This window comes from Neomonachus schauinslandi, chromosome 11 (genome assembly GCF_002201575.2).
Source record: "Neomonachus schauinslandi chromosome 11, ASM220157v2, whole genome shotgun sequence".
In the NCBI taxonomy this organism is placed as follows: domain Eukaryota; kingdom Metazoa; phylum Chordata; class Mammalia; order Carnivora; family Phocidae; genus Neomonachus; species Neomonachus schauinslandi.
This window is the reverse complement of record NC_058413.1, coordinates 7,342,263-7,359,696: the sequence shown is the minus strand read 5'-3', so window position 1 is coordinate 7,359,696 and position 17,434 is coordinate 7,342,263. Positions and strand designations below refer to the sequence as shown.

Sequence of the window (17,434 nt, the reverse complement as noted above, 5' to 3'; positions counted from 1 at the left end):
GTGTGTGTGTGTGTGTGTGTGTGTGTGTGTGTGTGTGTGTGTGTGTGAGAAAAGACCTGGCAGCACCCTGGGGCCCCCACCACTTTGCTGTGGGACCTCCCCTTGACAGGGCCTTCCTGATGGGGAAGCAGGCCTGGGGAATGCTCTGTCCCCAGGACTGGCTACAGGGCCTGAGCTCGGGGCGGCAAGATGCTGGGGCCTCTGGGGCATCTGTCAGCAGGTCTGGGCTTTAGAGACAAAAGGGAAGAGACTCCGTTTCCTGCAGTATTCATGTGGCCACGCGTGCTTGCTCTCCTAGGCAGAGATGAAGCAGGCTTAAATGGGACCACGGGGACGAATGTGCCTTGTTGGTAGAAGTCCTTCAACGAGGGGCGCCTGGGTGGCTCAGATGGTTGAACATCTGCCTTCGGCTCGGGTCATGATCCTGGGGTCCTGGGATCGAGCCCCACATTGGGCTCCTAGCTCGGCGGGGAGTCTGCTTCTCCCTCTCCCTCTGCCTCCCCCCTGCTCATGCTCTCTCTGTATCTCTCTGTTTCAAATAAATAAATAAAATCTTTAAAAAAAAGAAAAAAAAGAAGTCCTCCAATGGGCCCATTGATTTAACCCTTTCACTATCGGTCCGACGATTCCCCCCTCAGTCTGAGGATCAGCTGATTCCCTTCGAGAAAATGGCAAGATGGCCCTTTGTAACAGCTGGGCCCCTGGTGGAGAACTGGTCTGGAAGCGGGAGGTGGGGACTCCGGGAGCCAGGCCGGGAGGGTGGAGTCCTGCCCGTCGGGGCTGCTGAATCCGCCCTCAGCTCTGCTCAGCCTGAAGGGACGACCAAATCAAACCTTCACCAGTCGAATGTGTTGGTAGTTTTTGGTCCAGGCAGGATGGCACCAGGTCTAGTGGAAGTCCAACTGGGTCCAAAGAGGGGCCGCAAGCCTGAATTTCCAACCTCTTGTCCCCTGCACTGGGTGTGAGGGCAGAAAGATGGCCACTGTCCTTTCTGTGTCCGACTGGGGGATTTCTGCCCAGGACATAGTAGTACCCTTAGGGACATGGGGCTTTGAAAAAAATTGTTCCATAGGATATTGACCAATTTTTATCTAATTTAGCAATCTTATTTCAGGATTCCTTCTGTTTTCTCCTATGTTGATTTCTTATATCCTCCTTTAAACTGGTTCTGTCATCTTGCTGTCACCATCATCTTCCTCACAAAACTGAAGCATGCTCCCTGTGTAATTGTATGGGAATTCTCTCTCCCCCAACCTCTCTCTTTCTCTCTCTGTTTCAGCTGGGAACTCAGGCAGCCAGCTGCTGCCCAGGGCGGGAAGAGTCCCATTGGGGAAGGGCATGAGGCCTCAGGAGTGTCAGGTGTTAGGTGTTGGACCCTTGGGGAGCTCCCACTAGCAGTCCCCACCCCTGCCCTTGACTTGACTTACCAAGGGGAAGAGATTTATCCAAAGTCCCAAGGCAGCTAGTGGCTCTTACCGCCCCTCCCTAGTCTCTTCCTGCCCTTTGGAGTTAGACCAGGGGCCTCCATCCTTGGGGGAGAGGGGTGTGGCCCCCTTCCAGTCCCACCCCAGCGCTTATCACTGGGACGTTGCCCTTGAGGCTGACACCAACCAGGGACCAAGCTCATTTTGGGGTTGGTGACCTCCCACGCTACCTGACTTCCCGGGCCCACAAACATGCGGCGAGTGGCGGCTCAGCTCTGAAGTTTATTACTGTGACCTGGAGAGGAGCTGCTGCCCTGGCCTCCCGGGAAAGTGTCTAGTCTCCAGCCTTGGGCCCAGCCACAGCTGACAGTGTCTGTGGGTGGTGGGAGCCCCAGGCTACAGGCTGGCTACAGGATGAACACTGCTGCCTTCTGGGAGCTGGGCTGCTACAGGCACGGGGAGCTGGGGGAGCAGCTGGGGAAGGCGTGCCCTTCCTCCCCACAGGCCACAGTGGGGCTGCCTGTGCGCCTGGAACAGCGCCACCCCCTGGGTGGCCTAGGCATCCTCGGAAAAGGCCTGGGCATCCTCGGGGAAGGCCTGGGCATCCTCGGAAAAGGCCTGGGCATCCTCGGGGAAGGCCTGGGCATCCTCCTGGACAGCATGGGCTCCCTCCGCGACAGCCTTCACCTCCTCCTGGAGGGCCTTTGCTTCCTTCCTTAGGCTCTCATATGACAAGGTCGGCTGGAACAAAGGGTTGCAGGGCCCAGAGGTGGGTACCAACCCCAGGCAGGACTGTTGGAGGCCCCCTCACTGGGCTGGGAGGCAGGGAGGAGGAGGCACCACAAAGAAAGGGGGTCCTGGGCTGAGGGCCTTACCAGGTTTTGCAGCTTCTCCCCCAGGGCCCGGTTGTCTGCTTGGATAGTGCTCAGTGACTCCCAAAGTCTAGAATTAAAAGTGACCCCTTCAGCCCCCAGGCTCTTGTCCTAAGCAGCTTCCTCCAGGCCCAACACACAACTCCTGCTTGAGCTGCGAGACCTGGAGCAGCCACCTGGGAACAGGGTTTTATTGGAGCCTAGTCTCGTGGGGGCAAAGCCACAGCGGGGGAGGGAACTGTTCTTCCCAAGTGACTGGCAGCAGGAGACCCAGACAGAGATGACGTGTGTTTTTTCTCTTCTTTAGCAAGAGAAGGGCAGGCCACTCTAGTGTGCGGGCTAGCCATCCCACACTGTTGGGCTGCAGTGGGGACCGTGACAGAATTCTGTGTGGTTCCAGGCTAGCAAGAGGGTCAAGCCTGGAACCAGCCCTGCCTAAGTGCTCTGGGTATGAAAGAAAGTGCTGACCACTCAGATCCACGTGCAGCCCCGAGGGACTGTGTCATGCTGCTCCACCCCCTAACCTCTGGCTCCAGGCAGATCTCTGACCCTGGCATCACCACAGGGGCCAGTGACCATGGCACGACACAGACCCAAACTCCAGAGCCTGACATCCAGAGACCAGACCCCAGCCCCCACCCCTGCGGCTCCACAGACCAAACTACCCCATCAGGTTCTTAGACAATTAAAAGGGGCGGGTCCCTTACAGGCGGCCTATAGACTGCTTGCAGACCAGGTGTGTGGGCGCGCAGTCCACTGATGGGAAAGAGCGGTGGCCCCCAAGCCTGTGGGGCAGGTCCCGCTCACACGGGAGGACACTGATGCTTGGGAGGGAAGGGACCTGATGGCCAGTGAAGGCGTCATTCAGAGCAGAACGGTGAGAAGGCAAGGGAAGGAGGGAAGGAGGAGGGCCAAGGAAAGGTGCACACCCACGGCCATCAAGCCCCAGGCCCTGACCTCAGTGGGGCAAAGCCCTGTCACCCTATCTGCCCCAACCTGCCCCGGCCCAGCTCACCTCATGCAATCATTCTGCAAATGGCTGATTTCCTTTGCGGTCCGCTGGGGCCCCCAGTCTTCCGTGTCCAGGAACCGGCACTCTTGGATCTCTAAGTCCCTGGAACGAGTGCACAGGGAGGGTTGGACCAGAGAGTCTAGAGGTTGGGGGAGGGTGGGGTGGGCAGCATGGGGGGTGGGGTGGGGGAGGCAGCCCAAGGCCCAGGGCCTGTCCATGGGTCTCCCCTCTGCCCACCCCAGGCTGAGTCCTGGCCCAGGTCTGAATTTTAGCAGAGAGAAGCCCCCTCTGCCTCCCTCCCCTGAAGCCTTACTCTTCAGGGTCTTTGGACTCAGTGGGCTCCGCTGTGCTCAGGAGGGTGAACAGGAAGGTCACGGTGGGTTCCGGTTGCAAGTCCAGCTCTTGCTTTGAAGAAGACGGCTTTGGCAGAGAAGGTGCCGTGGTGACGGCACAGCATGAGGCTGGCAGCCCAGGACATGCCACCCTTCCTGCCACCCCTGCTCTCTGCCTTGGGAAGCCCTGGGGCTTCCTGTCACCTCTAAGCCTGGCTCCCTGGAGACTTGAGGGTCTTCTGGCTTTGGCTTCTCAGCAGGCTTCACCACGGGCTTAGAGTAGACTTTTCGTCTGCCCCTGGGAGACTGAAGGAGACGGAAGCCCATTTGGGGGGCCATGTCCACCATCCTGCCAGTTGCCCCTTGCCAGCCCTGTCTGGTTTTCCTGGGGCAGCCTCCAGTCTGGAGAGCCTCCACCACCAGCTCTGTCCAGCAAACCAGACCCCTCAAAATTAGGGTTACCACATTTAGCAACCAAAACACAAGGACACATGGTTCGATCTGAATTTCAGACGAAAACCAAGCACTTTTAAAAGTATAAGCATATGCCATGCAATGTTTAGGACATACTTATTCTAAAAAAATGATTCATTATTTGTCTGAAATTCAAATTTCACTAGGTGGCCCATATGTTATCTGACAACATGCTAATACTGACAATATTTCATGAACTGAATCCCAGCAGATGCAAGTTATTGGGTGTGGGGGCACGAGGGACACCCTGTTGAAAGGAATCCTAAACAAGCTCATAAAAAAGTAGAGAATCCCTCCCATTTTTGGTGTAGAAATTATCAGCTGGACATGGAGAAGCAAATAGTGTGGCATTCAAGCCCCTGTTATGAACACCCTTGTTTGTAACCCCCTTGGTATTCCACTGTCCCTGAACAAGGGTCTGCTCAGACCCGCCAGGAACCTCACTTCCCAACACCAGCCCGAACTTACCCCACCTCCAACTCTTGCCCATGCTGTTCTCCTCTTTCCTGCTCCCTCCCAGCTCCACAATCTGAACTGGACCCGCTCTTTTCTGTGCTGAGCAAATGCACCTCCCTGAGACCCCCTTGGACAGGTTCACAGGGGAGTCAGAGCTGGGCTGAGCCTGAGGATGCTTCTGTCTCTACAAGGCGGTGTTAGATGTCCCCCCGAGCAGGCTTGAAATAGCAGCTTCTCCCCAAGGGACAGAAAGTCTCAATTCAATAGATGGAATCGTCACCATTTTTCACTTCCAGATTTTTCCGAATCTTGTACATCTGCGGGCCTAGCGATGGAGGACAATGCAATCAGATGGCAAATAGTGACCTCAGATGTGTCCTTCACACCGAGCTCCATCTGGGCTTTTGACAGGCCCATGGGTTGTGGCAGGGATCCCATGTCATGTGCTCTCTGCAGTACATCGAGCCTTTCCAGATGGCCTAATATATTGTAATTTTTGTCCACATGATGGTAACAGGATCTTGGTGGCCAGAAATGCCCTGGGGGGGAAGCGGGGGCTGCCCAACTCCGGGGACTCACTGAGCTCCAAGGTGATACGAATGCTCATGTCACCAGGTTTGACTTGTCCCGGGGGGAAGCTGGCAACATGTAATAAGATCTACGAAACTAACCAGGACCTTGCCCCTGGTAACATCACTTTGGTAACTAGTCCTAAAGACACGACTCCATGGGAAATAAAAATAATTTACACGGAGGCCCATTTACACCAAGAAGAAAAACTGGAAGCAGCCTAAAGGGCCCAAATATAAGAAAAGGTCAGTAAACAATAGCATGAACATGATCAAACACAGTTCACTCTGCAGTTAATGGTTCCCAGGAAAGGCTGGCTGACCAAGTGCTGTCTGGGGGACACGCCCCGGCAGGGTCCTGAGAATACACAGACAGGTGATGGTGACCCTGTTCTGCCCAGGAGAAGCTCCCGGGGCCAGGGGAGGCCCCCGGTTCTCAGGTGGCCCCAGCGCAGGGAGATGTGCCCTAACTGAAGCCGGTACAGACAGCCCTGGCCATGAAAGAAGGGAGCCACACATTCAGCTTAGTGCTCCAGACTCCACCGTGAAGGTGCTGCTTGAGCATCAAGAAGTGGGGGATCTTGGCAAGAGGAGAGCAATCCAAAGGAGGGAGCAGTTTGGGGCAGGCCAGTGCTGAGGGCACTCTAGCTGGGACATAGTGTGAGGGGCCTGGGCTGTGGCCCCAGGTGACAAGGCATGGGAGACCTTTGTGTGTTTCTGTGTGGGTTGTTTGGGCCGTAACTGGGATGAGAAGATACTGGGGGCAGGAAGCCAAAGGTCTCGGGAATGGAGAGAGGCAAGCACAAGCTGCTCCATGTGACGAGTGTCTACATGGCAAATATCAGGGAACATGTGCAGGAGACGCGGTTACACCGCAAAAGGAAGCCTCACAACGGTCTGTGCCAATATTTCTTCAAGACGCTGCTTTCCATTCTTTTGGGTGTTACACCCAGAAGTGGAATTGTATCGAAGGGTTTTGAGCAAGGGAGAAACAGGGTATTATTTCTTCTGGGAAATACAGTCTGGCTGCAGTGTAGACAGTTTGGAGAGGTGAGAGGTGGCCAGGAGACCAGTGCTGTCCAGTGGCTGTGGAGCAGAGGGATGTTGAAGTTAGGGCCGACGGGACAGGACGAGGGAGAGGAAGGGCTGCAGATGACCCCCAGGCTCCTGGCTTATGTGGCGAGGTCAGCTGGGGGGATGCCGATGGCATAGGGAGCACAGGAAGAGGCGAGCTGGTGGATGAGCTGAGTTTGAGAGGACTTCTGAGTCGAGGTGTAGTTCTAGATTCTGGTTCGGAGCTCAGGAGGGAGGGAGGTATGGGATGGAGATCAAGACTGGCCATGAATGAGCCAGAGGGCAGCCCAGAGGGCCTGTCCTCGTCTGGGGAGAGCCAGCAGGTTGGAAAGAGGGCCCAGGACTGAACCTGGGTGTCCTGATATTTCAGGGGAAGTCAAGAAAGAGGGGCCAGCAGTGCCATGGCCCCCAAAAAGGGTGTTCTCAGCCAGGCTGAGAGTGTGGCAGCGACCTGAGCCTGTCGCACTGGTCATCAGGGGGTCGCTGGTTGCTTCTGCCTGAGAAATAACGGGAGCAGCCGTGGCACATATGTCCTGGGGCCTCCTTGAGCCAAGTGGGAGAATTCCAGACAGGAGGGGCTGGGGCTCCCTAGAGGCCTCCCTTGCAGGCAGCCCTATGTTGTGGGAGCAGATGGGACGGCACAGAAAAAACCCGATGTGAGGGCGGAGCAGTGATCACAGGGCTACTAGAGGCCAGGCTGGCAGTCCTCTGTGCAAGGGGACAACCCTGGAGACAAAGCCCAAAGAAGGCTTGGCTTCCTGGGCCTCCCACCTTCACCTCTGCCTCGTTAAAACAACAGTCTCAAGTAAGCAGGAACTTTTTAATCAGGATTTTTTTTTATTCAAACAACAGCAACATAATCTTTCTTTACACTCCACACCACCTGGCAGCTCCCGACTCTGCAGGACTAGGACACTTCCCAGGAGTTCCGCCCCACCAGCCGGCGAGGACAAGAATTCTTTTGGTGTCCAGCTCAGGGGCATCCAGGCCCACCCCGGCAAGGGGGCTTGCTTGGGGGGTCTGACAAAGCACGAAGAGTTGAATGGGTAGCCCGGGGCTCCTAGGCCTTGCAAGGGCTTTCAGTAGTGCCCACCAGACCTGCCCCGGGGTCTCAAGTCCCCTAACCAAGCACGAGCGCATCTTCCCTGACACTCTGCTACCACCAGCCCTGCCACACTCCTCGCAGCCTCTACTGCTGTGACCCCGGAAACGTCCGAAGATGCACCGGCGTGGGGTAGCTGCAAAGCTGGCAGGTCTGGGACGAGGGTTAGGACCGTACAACCCTGTTTTCCCCTCTAGAGTGGAGTAGACTCTGTGCGCTTTGTTTAGTAAGAAACAGGTGTAAATGACAAGTGGGGCACCTCCCACCACAGCCCCCTCCCCGGCCCTGTGCAGGTGTCCCGTCCAGAGGCCCGGGCCTCAGCTTCCGGCACCTGGCGGCCACACCCGGAAACGCACCCCCTTTGCCCCAGGCAGCCAGTGTCCCACCCGCCTGGCGTTTAACCGAACATCCCAACAGCAGAGCAGAGCGATCAAACACAGCTTCTCCGAGCAAACGCTTCTGGTCTGAGACCCAACCAAGGTTTCCCCTCCCTCCTTCAAAATGTAAAATTCTACAGTGTCCAGGGTCTTCCTCTCACAGACAGAACTCTCCCCAACCCACGAATTCTCTCCTGGCCCATCTACAGAAACTAAGAGGGAACCCAAGCCTCTTTACATAGATGGACTGGTGGCTGGGAACCAGGTCCCCGACGGAAGACAAGGCAGGGGGATCGCCTGGGCCGGGGCTGGTGCAGAGCAGCTGCGTTCCCCAACAACGGCCCGGGTCCCTGCTCACCTGCAACCCCAGCCCTTCCCCCTCCTCCGGCTGTGCCAGCAACTCCTACTCCCCAGTGTGCAGCCCAGCTGGAAAGTGGCGAGGCTCGGCTGGGAGGCAGGGACCAGACACAGGACAGTGGTGCGCGGCCAGGCCCAGAGAGCCCCATCTCCTGAGACGGCTGTTGCCACCGCACCAGCCCTCTGAGGAACGCAGGCCTCACATAGCCACAGCCTATGTACAGGGAACAGGGCCAGGGGAGGGGACCCCAAGTGTCTTCTCCACGGGGAGGAGGAGCTATGTACACAGGGAGGGGACAGGCTCCCCTGGATGGCCAGGGACACCCCCCCACCCCGACATCTCATTCAACCAGGAGATCAAACTGCTCAGCAGCTTCAAACTCCGCATTCATGGCCGCAGCCCATTCATCCAGCTCCGATTTCTAGGGGGAGAGAAAAAGGTGGCGGGTGAGCGAGGACGGGGGAAGGGGGCGTGCTGGCCGGAGCACGTGAACCCAGACCCTGCAGGCGCTGAGCCCCAGGCCAGCCCGAGTCCCAGCAGCCTCCCAGCGCGTCTGGGGCGACAGCAGAGCAAAGCCCTGGCCCTCACTCACCAGGATCTCGGGCACCTTTCTTTTCTTGCGCTTCTCTTTCACAGCCGGTGGGGAGATCCCGGGGAGAGTTGTATCTGGGGCCCAGGGCTTCACAGGGACCCTGGGGGCTTCGGTTAACTTGGAAGACATCACAGGCGAGACTCGGGCCAAGTCTTCTGACCCCAGCAGCCCCTCGAAACCAAAGCAAGACCGGCGGCCCGGGGTGGAGGTAGAGGCGGAGCCGAAGGTCTCCAGCCGGCTGTAGGATCGCCTGACCTTCTTAGACATTTCCAAGTCTCTGGCGTCCAGCTCTTCTTCCCTGAAGTTGGACTCAACATTCAGGGGGTACAGCACCGGGGTGGTGGTGGGGGTGACGGGTATATTACATGCCTTGAAGAGATCCTCCTTAGCAGGCTCCTTGCTAGGAGGGTTGTTTTCCTTCTCCAAGAAAAAAGCAATCTGGACCGGGACAGAAGAGAGAACACCTCCTTGTTAGTTAGCTGTGTTACATACTTCCCGAAAGGTCCGAGGAGATTCAGGGTGGAAAGACCCATAGGACACTTTTAAAAAGAGAAGACAAGACAGGTCAGGCAACAGATTGGACCTTGAGACAGACCTGGGGAGGGGAAGAAAAGAATCTGTCTGTCCTTGCTTCTGAGTCCACTTTGGTAATGCAAGAAGACTCCTCACCACCGGCTGTTGTCAGCTCCGTTTCCCAACAAAAAGTGACCAGAATCTAGCCGCCCCTACTGACTACAAGCCCCCATCACGTCATCTAGAGCAGTTCGACAAGCTCCTGACTGTTCTGCCTGCTTCCACCTGGGTCCTCTGGTCCATGTGTCACACAGTTGGCGACGGTTTTCCTAACATGTCCATCCAGTCAGCAAGTACTTTCTGGTCACCTGCCCTGTTTCAGGTACTTTCTAGGCACTGGGAGCACAGCCGGGAATAAAACAGAGAAAGCCCTGTCTCCATGGAGCTTCCATTCTGGTGGGGGTAAAACAGGTAATGAACAGGGAAAAGTCATGTAGCATGTTAGAAGTGTTAAGTGCTTTGGATAAAAACAGAATGAGATAGCACTGGGGTGGGTTGGGATTTTAAGTAGGTGAAGGTCGATGGAGGCCTCACTGGGGGGCTGTCTGAGCTAGAACTTGAAGGGGGTGAGGGAGTCAGTCACAGGGAGGCCAAGTGTTGTAGGCAGAGGGAACAGAAGGTGCCCAAGTCCTGAGGTGCAGGAATGTCCAGAAAGGTAAAGGAACGAGGCCAGTGTGGCTGAGCGAGAGGAAGTGAGGAGGAACTGAAGATGGGGTTCGAGAGGTAATGGGGGCTGCTAGAGGGCCTTCTGTAGGACATTGGAAGGGGAGGCCCATGAAGACCCTTGCTCTGAGACCCAGGGAGCCACGGCAAGGTTGTGAATGGCAAAAGGCCTAATCTCATATGTGTATTAAGAGGTTCACATGTTGGCTCCTTAAAATTCCACTCTCGGCTCAAATGCTGCTTCCTCAGAGAAGCCGTTTTTGTTTTGTTTTATTTTTATTTGACAGCAAGAGAGGGAACACAAGCAGGGGGAGTGGTAGAGGGAGAAGCAGGCTTCCCACCAAGCAGGGAGCCCGATGCGGGGCTCGATCCCAGGACCCTGGGACCATGACCTGAGCCAAAGGCAGATGCTTAACGACTGAGCCATCCAGGTGCCCCGAGAAGCCGTTTCTTACCACAGAATAGCAGGGAGCCCCGCTACCACTGATCTTTACTTCTGCCCCAACAACCTCTCTTGTACACTGGTCACCTATCACCCCAACGAGAACATGAGCTTGAGAGCAGGGGTCTTCATCTGTTTGACTGACCCAGCCTCTAGCCAGCACCCTCCGCAGAGCGCTGTGTTGAGCGCATGAAACATCCTTAATAACTTCAATACTCACTGACTTAATGTACCCAAAACGCGTCACTGAGCTTTATGGCAGCCAAAACGCCGTAGGAAACAGGACAAATTCAGTCCCTCTTGTGGTCTAACAGAAGGAATGACGTTGGTTATCAATAGAGACACTTCCTGGCTACAAGCACGGGCAATCTGAGTCTTAGTAATGAGTCAGAGTAAAAGGGATGCTGCACAAAATGGGGGTTAGCCCTGACAACCTCTTCCTCACCCTCTACAGCAAGCAGTCACACGAGTCCTTGCAGCTTCTTTGGCTCAATGTCATCAATCTATCGTTCAACCAACAAGAATGAGTGATTACCACGGGGAGGCAGAAGTCTCCACCCGCAAGACAACATGCAAACGTTCGGATATGGAGAAGGCCTAAGGAGAACTACATAAACAGGACAGTGACATGGCACAAGTGGTCAGGGAAGCCTTCTGGGAGGTGTCCTTTTGGCGGAGTACTGTGTGATGGGTAGGTCATGTGGTGAGATGAGGAGCAGAGCATCACTCTGCCCTCACCTTACTTTAGGCCTCCGCCATCCCGCTGCAGGATTCCGGTTGTCTTCCTACCTGGTCTTGGGGTCCCGAGCAGGCTGTTTCCACCCCAGTCTCCACCCAGACCCCAGGGAGATTTTTTTTCTGAGCATACCTTAGTGACTACCTGAGACTTAGTGAGCTTGAGACTCCCCAAAGGCTCCCACGATGCCGAGGACAAAGCCCAAGCTCCTGAGTGTGGCGTTCATGCCTCCTGAGGAATGGCTCTGGCTTAACATGCTCTATCGCCCAACAAGATCTGCCACAGACACACTGAACAATCTGCCGTCCTCCAGACCTCAGGATTTTCTTTGTGAATTCCAGGGCTCTGCCAACAGAGCGTCCTTTGCCCAAACACTACTTTTCTTTAGAGACTCAGTTGAAACGTTTCTTCTTCTGTGAAACAGCCCCAGGGCCAGCTGGTCTGTTAGGTGCCTTCATAACATCTAGTACTTTTCTTACTGCAGCCCTCAGCACGCCATGCTGTTATCACTTGTTCATCTGTCTTTCTCCCCACTTGACATAAGCTCCCTGTGCTCCTAAAAGGCAGCTAGCATTTCTCACTTCTTATATCTTTAGGCACAGGTTTTCTGTTCATAAAACATCCTTAATAACTTCTGCTGAAACAGTAAAAATGCTGTACGCTTATCTTACCAACAACCTGTTCTCACAAATTGAGGAGATGGACTAGAGAGAAGGAATATTTAGGACAAGGCTCAGCTCTTAAGATGACGGTAGAGAACGTTAGGACATCAAGACCTAAACGTATGAAATCCACAGGGAGTGAGCAAGACTGGCAATGCATGTGGGTGTCCAAAAGCAAAGTGTTTCAAAATACAGATGCTTCCCGACCTAATGACGGTTTGACTTAAAGTTTTTCAATGTGATTGTGGAGCAAAACTGATATGCATTCACTAGAAATCATACTTCGAATTTTGATCATTTCTTGGGCTAGTGATACGTGGTAAGATCCTCTCTCATGATGCTGGGCAATGGCAGCAAGCTACAGCTCCCAGTCAGCCACGCCATCACGCAGTAAAACTGATAAATTTACAACCATTCCGTTGTTTGCTTTTAGTACAGTACTCAAAAAATTAGAAGGTATTTAACTCTTCATTATAAATAGGCTTTGTACTAGATGATTTGCCCACCTATACGCTAATGTAAGTACTCTGAACACATTTAATGTGTTCGGCATGCTAAACTAAAGTACAATGTTTGATAGATTCGGTATATTAAATGCATGTTTGACTTATGGTATTTTCAACTTATCATAGGTTGATCAGAATGTAACCCCGTCCTAAGTGGAAGAAGATCTGTACCTCAAAACTGCTCCCTGGGCAGATGTGAGCAGCCTGTATGTCCTGCCCGATCTCTAGAGTGCCCTGGATTCCACTCCATTACAAAGATAAAAATGAACTCACCCTTGTGCTCCTTCGAGGTGTGTGGACAGGCGGGATCTGTGGAAACAATAATTGATAACATAGCCACCCCCAATTTTGGCTCCCAACCCGCAACCCCTCTCTCAGTCTTCACCTCTACAGGTTGGGCTACGATCTTCTTCAAAACGATGGGCTTTCTGACTGGAGCCGCATGGGGTGCCTAGAAAAGAAGAGTGAATATGAACTCCACATTAGTCCAACGCCTTCCGGGGCAGAAACTGAGAAAGCCGGGGCTCACCTTGGGCCAGATTTCAGGGAGGGTGCTTGGGAGATCAGGGCCTGATTTCCGCTGGGACCTCCGCAGAGACTTAGTAGGAGATGGGGCCCCGGGCCCTGGGAAAAGAAAAAAGTTAGGAGGTAGGGTAAGACTCCAGGCCTCAGAGTCTAGAGAACAGATTCAGGAGTGAGCGAGAGGTTCCCAAACAAGCTCCTTTCCGGGGCAGTGAGCCTCCTACAGCGGTGGGGGGAGGGCCTCCTCGCGGGACTCCGTCCCTCAAACGGCTAGGCCCCAGGCTCCCGCGCGCCCTCCGCTCACCAGAGCGCTGGGCGGACCCTCCGGACCTCGTTCGCCTCTCGGACATGTTAGCCTTGGTCTCGATCTCGGCCGCCGCCTCAGCCGCCGCCGCCGCCGGGCCTCGCGCCAACCCGGAGGGCCGACGGAAACCTAAACGTTCGAATTACCCGCTCTGCCTGGAGGAAGCGGAAGTGACGCAAGGAGGGCGGGCCGCCGCGTTCCGTTCACCGTTCGTCGATCTTCACGTCTGGCGTCAGCAGGGGCGGGGCCAGCGGCACGCTGGCGTCATCAGAGCGCGCCGCACCCGGAAGAGACGTGGCAGCAGAGGGATAATCGGAGCGGCCCGAGGTAGAGAGCGCAGAGCGGGAGCTCCGGTGAGCGCGGTGTCTGTTCTTCCGCGCGTCGGGCCAGGGCTCGCGCCCGTCGGGACCGGTGCGGCGGTCGATCGGTAAACACGGAGAGAGGGGTATGTGTTGAAGGTGGGGGCGGGGCTTGGAGGGGGTGGGGCTCAGGCGGAGCCCCTGGGGGCGGGGCCGGTGGTTTCGGAGACTCGCTGGTGGAGGGACCTGGCTGGGGGCGGGATCCAGGAGGAATGACAGGTCACCGCAGGTGGGATTCGTTCGGGGGGCGTGGCCCGGAATGTAGAGGGGCAGTGGGCAGTAATTGGGGGTTGGGGCGATTATGAGAGGTGTTTAGGGGAGTTAAGAGTGGAAACGATCTGGGCTTGTGAGTTCGTAGTGGCGGACACCGGAACCTGGCTGTCAACTCAGACCTCTTCCTCAGGGTCGAATATGGGACTTTGCAAGTGCCCCAAGAGGAAGGTCACCAATCTGTTTTGCTTCGAACATCGGGTCAACGTCTGCGAGCACTGCCTGGTAGCCAATCACGCCAAGGTGGGGCCTTCAGGGCAGGGGCTGAGCAGGGCAGTAGGTGGGCAGGCGGTATTGGTTTTCTCCAACTCCATGAAGGGCCAGGGGTTGGAATGAAGCCCTCCTGGAGCTTTTGTACTCAGCTCTATCTCCGGAGAGCCCTTAAGGCAGACTCTGGCACACTGTGTGCTCAGTAAATACTTATTGATGGAAGAATGAAAGGATGAGTCTCCTCTGTACAAAAAAGCAGCTGGGCCTTGAGGAGATGGGCCCCTGTTGTGATCTCTCTCTCCCACTCCAGTGCATCGTCCAGTCCTATCTGCAGTGGCTCCAAGATAGCGACTACAATCCGAATTGCCGTCTGTGCAACATACCCCTCGCCAACCGGGAGACGACCCGCCTCGTCTGTTATGGTGAGGCCTGCCCAGCTTGGTGACCAGTTTCCAGGTCCTCTCTAAGCAGCAGGGCAATGAGATCTCCCAAAGCTTGGGAGGCTGGAGCCCCAAATTCTAGTCCTGCTATGTTATTTACCTGCTGTGTGAGCTCAGGCAAGTTATTTTTTCTTTCTAGGCCTCAGTCTTTTTCCCTAAAAATTAAAGCTCCTGGTTTCTTACCTGCCCATTTCGAGGGTTGGGTGAGAGCCAGTCCAACTTGTGGGTATCATTTTGACTGTGAGCAGTAGCTGGCTGGACCAGCAGGAAGCTGAAGAGATGAGGCTTTTGGACATTTAGGATCTGTTACTCATTCCAATTAAACAGGAAGGGAGTTTCTCCAGTACATTCAGCCAGAAGAAGTCAGCAGTCACATGTATCATGACCTTGAGCTGACTGTGGTGTAAGAGGCTTAACTCCATTTTTTGAAGGAGCTAGTGCAAAAGAGCTTCGTGTGTGTTTCTCAGTGTGATGAGCGTGTGTGTATATATACATGAATTTAATGTGTCTTATGACTTTACGTGTGTTAATTAGTGCCTTTTAGTACCTGCGGATGAGTGAATGGGTAAATGTGCGTGAATGTATGAACACGGGTGTGTTGTGGGGTTGCAGGAGAATGTGTGGGTGACAGCACTTGAGTTTTAGCAAACGTGAATGTATAGATGTGTATATGTAGGAGTTAGTGTGCCAACGTGGTGATACAGGGGATGGTACTTGTGTTTGATTATATGTATATGAGTATGTGTACATTTGTGCCCATAGGTGTGTACATGCATACGTGTGCCTGTGTGCGTCTAGGAACTTTTTCTGAAACTGTTCTTAACTAGCTGTTAGCCCGAGGAGCTTGTGATGAGTGCATGTTCAGCGAGGACTCGCTTTTAAGGGTCGCTGGCATCTTCTTCCCACCCTAGTGGGCTTCTCCCTTTTACTGCGCCGGGGTAGCATCTGCCGTGACTGAGTTCAGGTGGTGGTGGCCAAGAAGGCCGAAGTCTCAGGGAACACTGATGAAATGGACCTGAGTGAGGACAGGAAGGAGAAGGCTGTGGGCTATATGTGTGTGTGTGTGTATACATCCATGTAGCAGGCAGGGGGCTGTTGCTGGGCTAGACGTCCTAAGTGTCTTCTTCTTCATGCCTCTCCTCCCCTATTTCATGGGCCCTAAGACCTCTTCCACTGGGCCTGCCTCAATGAACGTGCTGCCCAGCTGCCCCGAAACACAGCTCCTGCTGGCTACCAGTGCCCCACCTGCAGTGGCCCCATCTTCCCCCCAACCAACCTGGCTGGCCCTGTGGCTTCTGCATTGAGAGAGAAGCTGGCCACGGTCAACTGGGCCCGGGCAGGACTGGGCCTTCCTCTGGTGAGAATCTGTCTGTCTGTCTGTCTGACTGACCATCTGCCCTGGGTCCCATCTGGGCCAGATGGGTGGGGAGGGACAGCACCGGGCAGTCTGGTAATACAGGTTCCTTCCGCCAGATCGATGAGGTGGTGAGCCCAGAACCCGAGCCTCTCAACACCTCTGACTTCTCTGACTGGTCTAGCTTTACTGGTAAGTGGTGGTCTGCACTGCCCTTGGGGGCCCTTGCCTCCCTGCTCTGCTGACCACTCTCTTCTTGCCACAGCCAATGGTACCCCTGAACAGGAGAAGATAACCAGCGCTTCCGCTGCCCCATCCTTCTACAGCCAAGTCCCCCGGCCCCCTGCTTCCCCAAGCCGACCCGAGCAGCACACAGTGATCCACATGGGCAGTCCTGAGCCCTTGACTCACGGTGAGCCAGGGAATGGTCCAGTCTAGAGGAGGATAGAAAGGAAGTGGGGTGGCTCGCATGGGGGGAGCTCAGGGTTCCAGACGCCCACCCGGGGGGCCCCCTCCTCACTCTAACAGAGACATTACCTCCCCACAATTCTGAGATGGTCTGTCGGGCTGAGAGGGCAAGGACCTCCTGCCCTCCCCACTCCCCACCCTGCCGCAGGCCAGTTTCTCTGAGCCTGTGGATACCGGTGGCTCTGTCCCTGCAGCCTCAGCCCCGAGGAAGGTGTATGACACACGGGATGATGACCATTCACCAGGCCTCCACGGGGATTGTGATGACGACAAGTACCGTCGCCGGCCTGCCCTGGGCTGGCTGGCCCAGCTGCTCAGGTATGCATGGTCAGGTGGGCCCGGATGCCAGGAGCGGGGAGGAGAGGAAGTGAGAGCCAGAGGCCCTGGGCATGATGATTGCATGATAGATAAGAGGGGCTTCGTCTGGGTAACAGTAGTCTCTGGGGTCTGGCTATGCAGAGAGGCTTCAGCTGGCCCTAGAAGTCTGCTCCACTGTAGGGCTGTTTCCTCGCCTGCTAGGTATCTGAGGCTTGAGGTTGGGCTCTTTGAGGCCCGTTCCTGCTCCGACACCACCTGAGCCTAGTGACCCTACCGTGCCTGACACATCCTAGTTGCCTCAGCTGGTTTGAGCTGCACGGTCCCCTGTGTAACGAGCAGGTGCAGGGATGAGCCTGCACACCGGAAGAAGCAAGGCTCAGGAATGGTGGCACCAGGGCCAGAAGACAAGTGTCGTGTCTGGGGTTCCTCTCGGGCCGAGGGGCTGTCAGGGATTGAGAACCTGACCTGACTCTCCCCTCGTCCCCCGCAGGAGCCGGGCTGGGTCTCGTAAGCGGCCGCTGACACTGCTGCAGCGGGCGGGGCTTCTGCTGCTCCTGGGGCTCCTGGGCTTCTTGGCCCTCCTCGCGCTCATGTCTCGCCTGGGCCGAGCTGCAGCTGACAGCGATCCCAACCTGGACCCACTCATGAACCCTCACATCCGGGTGGGTCCCTCCTGAGCCTTTGCTTGTAGCCAGGCCAGCCTAGGACCCGGGGGCCTGAGGTAGGGAGGCCTGGGGACTTTTTTTCTGCTCCTCTTCTTCACGCCTGAGACACTAAGATCCCAGGCCCAGTCAAGTCCACTAGAGTGGCTGCTGGCTGGGCCTGGGGCCCCTGCAGGTCAAACGTTTGTCTTGACCCACTTACCCTGGGTCTCCAGCCTCCCGCCCTCCTCCCCACGAAGGAGATGACAGGTGAAAATAAATGACAGACTTTATTAAAACACCGAAGCCTCCTTTTCCTTCCCC

At 55.5% G+C, this 17,434-nt stretch overlaps 2 protein-coding genes across 3 annotated transcripts; one reads left to right on the top strand and one right to left on the bottom strand.

The window, feature by feature from the left end:
- Positions 1 to 7,594: 7,594 nt before the first annotated feature.
- CDCA5 (cell division cycle associated 5) lies at positions 7,595 to 13,339 on the bottom strand. Its single transcript, XM_021685026.1, has 6 exons — positions 13,051 to 13,339; positions 12,754 to 12,848; positions 12,610 to 12,675; positions 12,498 to 12,533; positions 8,643 to 9,080; positions 7,595 to 8,471 (listed from the first exon to the last, which is right to left on the bottom strand). Exons 1-6 carry the CDS (start codon positions 13,094 to 13,096, stop codon positions 8,391 to 8,393), a joined length of 762 nt encoding a protein of 253 aa, XP_021540701.1. The 5' UTR covers positions 13,097 to 13,339; the 3' UTR covers positions 7,595 to 8,390.
- ZFPL1 (zinc finger protein like 1) lies at positions 13,336 to 17,413 on the top strand. 2 transcript variants are annotated; one of them, XM_021685024.1, is made up of 8 exons: positions 13,336 to 13,495; positions 13,813 to 13,922; positions 14,200 to 14,311; positions 15,493 to 15,686; positions 15,803 to 15,875; positions 15,949 to 16,095; positions 16,346 to 16,469; positions 16,960 to 17,413. In XM_021685024.1, the coding sequence occupies exons 2-8, from the start codon at positions 13,821 to 13,823 to the stop codon at positions 17,144 to 17,146; spliced, it is 939 nt and encodes a 312-aa protein (XP_021540699.1). In that variant the 5' UTR covers positions 13,336 to 13,495; positions 13,813 to 13,820; the 3' UTR covers positions 17,147 to 17,413. The 2 variants fall into 2 exon arrangements, with proteins under 2 accessions (XP_021540699.1, XP_021540700.1); XM_021685025.2 differs by having other exon boundaries at positions 13,336 to 13,477; positions 16,960 to 17,398.
- Positions 17,414 to 17,434: the final 21 nt, after the last annotated feature.